The sequence below is a fragment of the Kogia breviceps genome, chromosome 15 (assembly GCF_026419965.1).
Source record: "Kogia breviceps isolate mKogBre1 chromosome 15, mKogBre1 haplotype 1, whole genome shotgun sequence".
Taxonomy (NCBI): Eukaryota; Metazoa; Chordata; class Mammalia; order Artiodactyla; family Physeteridae; genus Kogia; species Kogia breviceps.
In genome coordinates, this window is record NC_081324.1 from 3,512,501 (window position 1) to 3,521,376 (window position 8,876).

General features: G+C 55.3%; 1 protein-coding gene across 1 annotated transcript; it reads left to right on the plus strand.

Annotated features, from left to right (window-relative positions):
* Positions 1-1,093: 1,093 nt before the first annotated feature.
* On the plus strand, positions 1,094-8,630 carry PTGR3 (prostaglandin reductase 3). The gene is given in 3 exon segments (XM_059040256.1): positions 1,094-1,401; positions 7,680-7,992; positions 7,995-8,630. Coding segments are annotated over 3 exon segments (1,110 nt in total). The 5' UTR covers positions 1,094-1,192; the 3' UTR covers positions 8,583-8,630.
* The last annotated feature ends 246 nt before the right edge of the window (positions 8,631-8,876 follow it).

An 8,876-nucleotide genomic window follows, 5' to 3' on the forward strand; every position in this document is an offset into this window, starting at 1 on the left:
CCTTTAATAAAAATTTAATGATGGACTTTGCTCATTACACAAAAATTGTGGAAAATATTTAATCTGGTCCCTCTGTGAAAAGTGAATTGATTGTTTGGTCAATACAAACAATTAGGGAGAAAATTGACACGATGGAACCGCAGATCTTTGTAGCTGGGTTATAAAAAGAGGTCTTCATACATCATGCCAACGTCTCCAATTCAATTAAGTCCCTCGGCATCCCCACCCAGAAGTTTAAAATGTTTATGTGCTCTGGGAATTTGGCCCTCTGGTCTCCAATACATGTGTTCTTTCCCAATGGGAAACCCGGAACAGTCTTGCAGAGGCCACTTACAACATTCATGGAAAAACACGAAATCTTGGCCAAAATAAATAAAATGGCTTAGCTCGTGCAACTTGCACGGGACAGACTAAGGGCAGAAGGCGCGGGCAAGGCGTTGTGGGCACGGGGTCCAAGAGCCTGGGGCGCAGGAGGCCCTGGGCGCCCCCCGCCCGGCGCTGGGTGCCCTTGAGGGTGCCCCGGCGGCCAGGGCTCCCCGCCCGGCCCCGGGCCCGGGCCGTGCCCCGCCGCCCCGGCCGCGCTCGGGGTTGATTCGTACCACCTTGCAAGGAAGTGAACGCTTCGCACGGGAAGGGGAGGCGCCTGCGCCGGCTGCCGGGCGCCGCGCAGCTCTGAGGACGCCCCGGGCTGCCGCCGGCTGTGGGCCGCGGCGATCGCGGGACGCGCGGGTCCCCTCGCCGCCCCCCTCACCCTTTTAGAGGAGTCAAATCCGGCTTTTAGACCGTGGGGAGGGTGGGGATATCCGGTGCCTCCCGGGCGCCGGGAGGAAGGGGGAGGGCGGAGAAGATCCTTGGCCAGTCTGCGCCGAGCAGATTCAAACCAAAACAAAAAGATTAAAGGAGCAGTGGCCGGAGCGGCAGCGATCCCCCCGGCCCGGACGCCGGGGGTGGCGCGCCCGGGAACCGTGGGGGCTGCGCTGACTCCCCGCGCTGCCCGCTGCGGGGCAGGAGGGGGGGAGCGGGCGCCAGGCGTAGTGGGGAAGCGTGGGGGGGGGGGAGCTGAAGGGAGGGCGCGGGCCGGAGGAGGGGCGGACCCGCCCGCTCCGCCCGCTGCGCGGAGCCGAGCCGAGCGGCCAGGGCTGGGCGCGACCCCGGCCAGCGGCGGCGCAGAAAGCAGGCGGAGGCGCGGGCCATGCTGCCGCTAGCGCTCGCCGGGGCCCGAGCCATCGTGGACATGTCGTACTCCCGCCACTTCCTGGACTTCCAGGGCTCGGCCATCCCCCGCGCCATGCAGAAGCTGGTGGTGACCCGGCTGAGCCCCAGCTTCCGCGAGGCCGTCACCCTGCGCCGGGACTGCCCGGTCCCACGCCCCGGGGACGGAGACCTCCTCGTCCGGAACCGGTGAGCCCGGCGCGCGCCCCCCGCCCCGGCTCCGGCCCGTGCCCCGGCCCCGGCCAGCGCTGCGCAGCTCCCGGGCTGTCCCGCGCCCGCCTGCATCCCCACACCCGGCGCGCGCTCGGGCGCACACAGCCTGACTTTGCGAGATCCCGGGAAGTTGAACCCGCCGCCATCTGGCGAAGGCGAATGTAATGTGACTGTTGCTGGTGTGAATATCCGATGGCACCGAACGTCCTCAAAACTGAGGGTTATTTTAATTTGGGATTCCCCTCCCCTCCCCCAGCCCTCCCTCCCCCCCCTCCCGCTCCCGAAATAAAACCGACGGGACCCAGAAGGGGAGGCTCCCCGCCCTGCCCACCCGCGCGCACCCACGGCTCCTGCGTTCGCATAATCTTTAGGGTGGAGCGGGAGCAGCCTGGACACAAACTGCGACACTTAGGAAACGTGCTTTGGAGGAAGGAGGCCGGGGACCCGCTGGCTTTTCCCGTTCGCTCCAGGTTGGCAGCCGCTTCGCAATGGCGGAGCCTGTCGTTGGGTGTGTCGGTGTGCGCCTCGCCGGTGCCGTCTGCGTGTTGTCAGTGCTGTGTGACTGTCGTCTGTGCCCTGCAGCGTACCGACGGGCGCGCGGCGCGCGTCCCGGGCGGCTGGGCAGGGGCCGGGGTGGGAGCACGGCTGCATTGGGCCGCACGTTTTGCAGACCTTCGGGTGACACTCGCTCGGGTCGTTGCCCGACCTTCGGACTGTCTTTTCCACCTCCACACTTCCCACCTGAGGGTGTTTGCACCTCACTAATCTTGAGAAACTGCTGAAGCAACAGGAAGGGACCTCACTCTTCGGAGCCGTGCCCGCGGGGCTGCCGGGTGGGTCCCCTGGCAGCCGGGCTTGCAGGCGGGCCGGTCCCCAGCAGGACTCGCCCGCCCGCGCAGTCCCATCTGAGGGGTTCCAGTGTTGCACATTTCAGGTTGAATAGTACTTTCGGAGAGAGAAGTAAGTTCTGGTTGTAACCATGTTGTAAATGGTGTGCTAGAAAGGACCAAGTGCCCTGCGAGGGCCGAAGGACAAAATGCATCTTATTTAAATAGCTTGGGGGTAACGCTTAAGTGTCCATTTTAGAGATTCATATCAGCCTTCCAAACACGGCTGGAAGACTTCGGATTCGGAGCATGACATGAAACTTCTGGGGACCTGTTGGAAACGTAGAAATTGAGTGAGCCAGGGCGGGATTGAGTGGAGGCTGCGGATGAGGTGGGCGCGGAGAGCGCCTTAAACGGTGGGCCGTGTGTGTCCTTTAAAAAGTTTGCACTGATGGAGACTGGGCTGCAGAGGACTTCTTCGTCGTGCCATGAAACGCTAAGGCTGTCGAGATCCGGACACGCGTCCTGCCAAGTTAAAAAGAAAGGCGTGTGTGTTCACGCAGAACATACAGAACACACGAGTTTTGCTGGAAGTCGAGATGAGACTCAGACTGAAAAGCCTCCAAACAGACTTAACAGGCAAAGTTTCACCCAGGCTTTTTTTTCCTTCTTTTATTTTTTCCGATGCACTACACTGGTGATGGTGAACACTGTTACACACACACCCACGACTGCTTAGAAAAATAATACCTTTTGCAAACAGGGTGTGAAATGGGGAGGGGGCGACCGAGCCGGGCAGTCAGGGGAAGGTGTGAAGTTCCACCACTCCCAGCGGCAGAGAAGTGCCCCCCCCCCCCGCCCGCACCGTCGTGGAGGCCGCTCCCGCCCGCAGCGCCGGCCGCCCGGCCTCCCCGCCTCCAGGGCACCAGCTCCCCGGGTTGTGCCCCCCTTCCCCGCGTTGGGTAACCGGGGCCGGACCCTGAATTGGGTGGTCGGGATTCTGGAGCGCCGGCTGCCATGTTGGAAGCGCCTCAGTTTGGGTTGCTTTAAGATCCATGGCTCTATCTTCCGTGCCCATATGACAAAAAATCTCTTCAATATAAACAGTATATTTATTTTAAACGCTTGACCTCTAACGTCTACTTTGAAATCCGCAACAGAAGAATGGGGCGAGTTTTCTGCTTGTGGGGAGGGGCGGAACCTTTGCTTCTCCCTCTCCTTACTCTGTTGGAAAATCTGCTCCCACCCCCAAATTGTGGGAAGATCCTTTATTCTAGCAAACGTTGTCAGTAAGGGTGGCATTTTACCGGTTTCTTTCTTTCTTTTTTTTTTTTTTTTTTTAAGAATAGAGCCTTAGTAATTCGCTGCAGGTTAGTTCATTTTAATCCTAGACCAAATCGCCCCAAACAGTATTAACTGCATGAAAATTTTGTGTAAGAGCTTCTTATTTTTATCGTAATAAAATCTGCTCTGGAATGAATGGATTCAGCCCAAATTCACTTGCTTGGAAAGGTGTTTGGGGGTTTTAATTGTGCTCCGTCTGACTTTTTTTTTTTTTTCCCCAGTGGAACCTTTTGCACGTCTCATTCCATTTTAACAGAAAATACAAATTCTTTATTCACGGTGAGGGAAGTGCTTTTTAAGCCAGACATCGATTTCAGATAATCAGGTTTACCATTTAGGAAAGTTGTGAGAAGGGGAGCCTAGAATCCCTCCAGAATGTGTCATCGGTGTTCCTTTATCCAGTTCTCACCTTCCGGTTTCAAACCTACGAGGACGACCTCGCTTCTCTTCCTGGATGCCCAGCCCCGCAGAAAAGAAAAGAAAAAAGGGAGAAAGACACCCTCTGGTTAAGTCAGTTCGCGCGCTATTTTTAGCTTTTTCTGTAAGATAGTGACACATTATTTCGTTTCCAAATATTTCTAACGATTTTCCGCTCAAGTGTAAGATAATGGAGCGAGGACTTTGTAGGAACGGGCAGACAGAAAATGGGAGATGGGGAAGGCGTTTTTGATAAACCGGGTGTTGCTCACGGGAGGGTAACTATTTATGCTGATTATCCAGGCCAAGATTTTTTTCCTTCATTCTTCCTTTTCCTTTTCTTTTTATTTTTATTTTTTCTTTCTTTTTTTAAAGGGAAGGTCTGGTTTGGACGACTTTGTCTCCCAGTATTGAAGGCTTTTGCTCTGGACTTGAATTTTCGGGTTTGGTTTTTGTTCAGAGAAAAGCCTTTCCCTCCCCTCTGAGGGCTGCCCTGTTTCACAATAAACATGACGAAGGGGTTCATCACTTTTTAGTATAAATAAACCGAGTGACTCTGGAAGGGTATATATTTGGGGAAAGCCCGCACCGCCCCATTCTTTTTCCTGGGGTTCCTCGATTTTGGTCTTTTGAGTGGGTCTGCCCGTCGGATCGCTAGACCCCTGCACTCATTAAAAGCACATATTTGAAATTAAAGGGCGGGGGGGGGGCTACAAGGCGAGGGTCCAAATGCTCGTCTTCCCTTTCTTCTTTTGCTCGCTCGCTCTTCCTGTCCCCTGCTCCCCCCAACCCGGACCCCTTGCCCATGGAGCCCGCTGCGCTTGAACTTGTTTCTGACGGAGCCGAAGGCGCGGTCTCCCGACCCTCGCGCAGCTCTTCCCAAAGCCCAGGTAAGCACCTGGGCGCGTCCGGGCAGTGGCGGGTGCCCACCAGGCGCGGCGGCGGCGCAGCGTCAAAGCGGGGGTCCGGGGAGAGGTGGGGACGCGCACCAGGGGCTGCGCGACCCTGGAGAGGGCGAGGGGCGCGGGGCCGAGGAGGAACTCGGGATTCCTTCACCAACAACGCAGGCTCTTTAGAGGGCGGCAGGGTGGGGTGGGGAAACACGAAAAATGGGGGTGCCTTTGAGGCCAAGGTCACGGTCTGGCCGCCGGCGGCTTCCGTCCCGCGGCCTCTGCGCTCCGGCGCTCCGCGTGCTCCGGGCTCCCCTCGCACTTGACCACCCCTGGGCCCGAGCCCCGCTGCCGGTGCGAGCTGGGCGCGCCCGCCGGGACCCCCGCCCGGCCCAGGGAGGCCGAGGTCACGGTCGCGGGCCTGGGCGGCGAGCCGCGCGGCCCCAGCCCGCTCCGGGAGTCGGACTCACTGATGGCGTCTGGGTGGTGGCGGTGGAGAGGCCGCGGGGCAGCGGAGGCCGGGCACCTCCGAGGAGAGACACCCCCAGAAGCGCCGGTTTCGGGCGCCCAGCAGGCTCGCCCGGGCGCACCGAGGGCGCCGCAGGGAGCCGGAGACGTGGAGTGGGCGCGCGGCGGGCCCTGCGGTCTCCTGCCGCCGCTCCAGCGCTGGCCGGGCTCCACCGCAATGTTTGATTTGGGGTTTTCAGCAAAGCCCCGTGGTAAACTCAAGCTGCCGCGGGTGGGCTGCAGCCACCACAGCTCCCGGCAGAGCCCCCCAACACGCGCGCACACGCACGCGGGTGCCCTCTCCCCGCCGCTTTCCTCCCGGGCGTGCGCCCTGCTCGGTCCCGGCACCTCTCCCCGGGAAGTGGCTACCTCGGCCCGGGGCGGCAGACGGCGTGGGGTCGCGTTTTCCTCCGGCAGCGCCTTCCCGCTCGAAGCCCCCCCAGGTCACGCCCGTTCGGGGGGGCGGGCGACCCGAGGGGCCAGCTCCCACCGGGGCGTTCCTATCCGAGTCCCAGGCAGGGGCTCCCCGCAAGGGAAGGGTCTCTGCGGTTGGGAAGGCAGAAACGCCAGCCGGATGGGGGCGGGGAGGGGGCTGAGACGGGAGGAGCGAGGGCCACGGGACGAAGAGAAGGGAGCTGGCGATCCGCCCTGGCCCCCAGCCTCTAGGGCACAGCCCGCCACTCCCACCCCCGCGGACGCCCCCGTCGAGTCGGCTTTTGCGGCCTCCAGCAGGGTACCAAGAGGTGCTCCAGCTGGGCTCTGCCCTGGCAGCCCTCCGTGAGGTCCAGAAGCACGCTCTCAGGAAGCTGGCTCCTTTTTAAAAAGATTAGGCCTGGAGAGTTGGGTAAATGGAAAGGAAAGGTGGAAGCCCCTCCCCCCCACTCCAAAAAATAGACCGTGGGCATCTTGGTATTAAAGGCCGAACGAGAAGCCACCACAAGTCATTATTCCCGCTTCTCCGTTACTGTGTGTCACGTATGGGTACGGAATTCTGTAGCGTGTTAGTGAGGCTTGCTAACCTCTGAAAGCGGCTGGACATGCCCGAAGGAAAGAGTTTCCTGCTTGCTTATTTCTACAGGATGTAGGGAGCTTTCGATGGTGTAGACATACAGGGCACAATCGTAAGGGCGCATTTGTAAGTGCACAGCATTGTCTGTAATACAGTGGAAGTGGATCCTTGCATGGGGCAGTTTGGGGTTTATTAAGTTAAATTAAAAGTAAATTATTTTAAAATGGTTTACTTTACCAGCTTTCCTCCTGCCACCAGATACCACCACCTTTTCATTTCATTACAGGTGGAAGTGACATTTTTAGGGTCCTCCGTTACGTGTCTCAGGCACCTCCTGACATCCTTAGGAGACGGCTTTTTTCCTTATGTATCAGGATATTTTTGTTATGAGGTATACTATGAAAAAAAGCTGGTAAAAATACCAGCCTCGCAATTAAATTGACTCTGGATACCAAGTGAAAATAATCATCTGGTATTAATCAAGTACGTCTCTGCTTCTTGTTGAGGAAAAATATAGTGCCGATTTGCTTTCCTTTTCATCTGGGAAGGACTGTAAAATGTTGGATGTTCCATAAAAATCTCTCTACCCTTATGAGACAATTTTTGTTCAGTTAATCAAAATGCATATTTTCACGCTGGACATAGTTACATCAGAAAGAAAATTTGCTGCAGCCTCGCTCACGCTGAAACAACCCCTGCAGTAACGTGTAACAGCCAGTGACCTTGCACGATACATCAATCTTTAATAATATCATTGTCGTTACTATTATTATCTGAAGTGTTAAATTGTTGCCAGAATCAATACACGTCTACTTCTTTGAATATATTTTATCCCACTGTTGTTTTTAACATCTTTGTTAAGAGGCCAATTAATTTCCAACTCATAGCTCCAGTGAAGTTTGTGTATAAGAGGGCTTCCTAACTTTTTTTTTTTTTCTCTTTTGAAAGGAATCCGAGGGGGATAAATGGCATGTGAAATACATAGCTTGCTGTTTAGAGGGATGTGAAATTATTCCTAAACTAATGAAAGAATAAAATACACCAAAACTCTAACAAATCACTGTTGAAATCATACTTGTTTGATTTCTCTCTTTTTTTTTTTTGAACTGAATATCAGGACCGTTTTTTTTTCAAATTCTATCAGAATATACACCTTCACCACCCACCACAGTCAGCAGGATTAGAGGAATTTTTCTAGGTGGGATAGAAAGGCCTTGATGAAGAAAACATCTGAATGTATCTGTGTTTGTTTTCTTCTAGATTTGTTGGTGTTAATGCATCTGACATAAACTATTCAGCCGGCCGCTAAGACCCTTCCGTCAAGACCCCCTTTGACGCAGGTTTCGAAGGTGTAGGCGAGGTGGTGGCCTTGGGCCTCTCCCCCAGCGCCGCATTCACAGTTGGCCAGGCTGTGGCTCACACGGCACCTGGCTCTTTTGCCGAGTACACAGCGGTGCCGGCCGTGCAACCCGAGTGCCTCACCGTCCTGGCGGGTGGCACCGCGGCCTACGTGAGCCTGAAAGAGCCCGGAGAGCTATGAGAGGGGAGGAAAGTTCTGGTGACCGAGGCCGCTGGGGGGGGGCCGGCCGGTTTGCCGTCCAGCTTGCAAAGAAGGCCAAGGGCCATGAAACTGGAACTTGCTCTTCTGATGAAAAGTCTGTCTTTCCGAAATCTCTCGGCTGGGATCGTCCCATCACCTATAACGGCGAGCACGTGGGTGCTGTCCTGAAGCAGGAGTACCCCCGAGGTGTGGACGTGGTACGTGAATCCGTCGGGGGAGCCATGTTTCACTCGGCTGTGGACACCTTGGCTACCAAAGGGCGCTTGATAGTAATTGGGTTTGTCTCTGGCTACCAAACTCCTACAGGCCTGTCCCCTGTGAAAGCAGGAACACTAGCAGCCAAACTGCTGAAGAAATCTTCCAGCGTCCAGGGCTTCCTCTTGAGCCATTACCTTTCTAAGTATCCAGCCACCATGGACCACTTGCTTAAGATGTATGCAAGTGGAGAGCTGGTTTGTAAGGTCAACCTTGGAGGTCTGTCTGCAGAGGGCAGGTTTACCGGCCTGGAGTCTGTCTTCCGGGCCGTCGATTATATGTACGTGAGAAAAAACACTGGAAAAATTGTTGTTGAATTACCTCATTCTGTCAACAGTAAGCTGTAAAAACAGAACAATGGCATAAATAAAAGGAGAAAGAAAATGGACATTTTATGCCCCAGAATTACTCAAATCAATTTATTTTTAGTTAGTAACGGAGATAATATTTTTTAAAGCAAAAGTAAGTTCTAATGAACAGATTTCTCTTTCTCTTTTCTTTATTTTTTTTTTTTCTCCTCCCTTGCAAAAAAAAAAAAAAAAGTGCTAATAAAACTTCCCTCAATGGCACAGAGGTAAAACCTTTACATTCAATTCTTTACTCATGGACGGTCTCATTCCAGATTTTATTGTCCCAGGGAA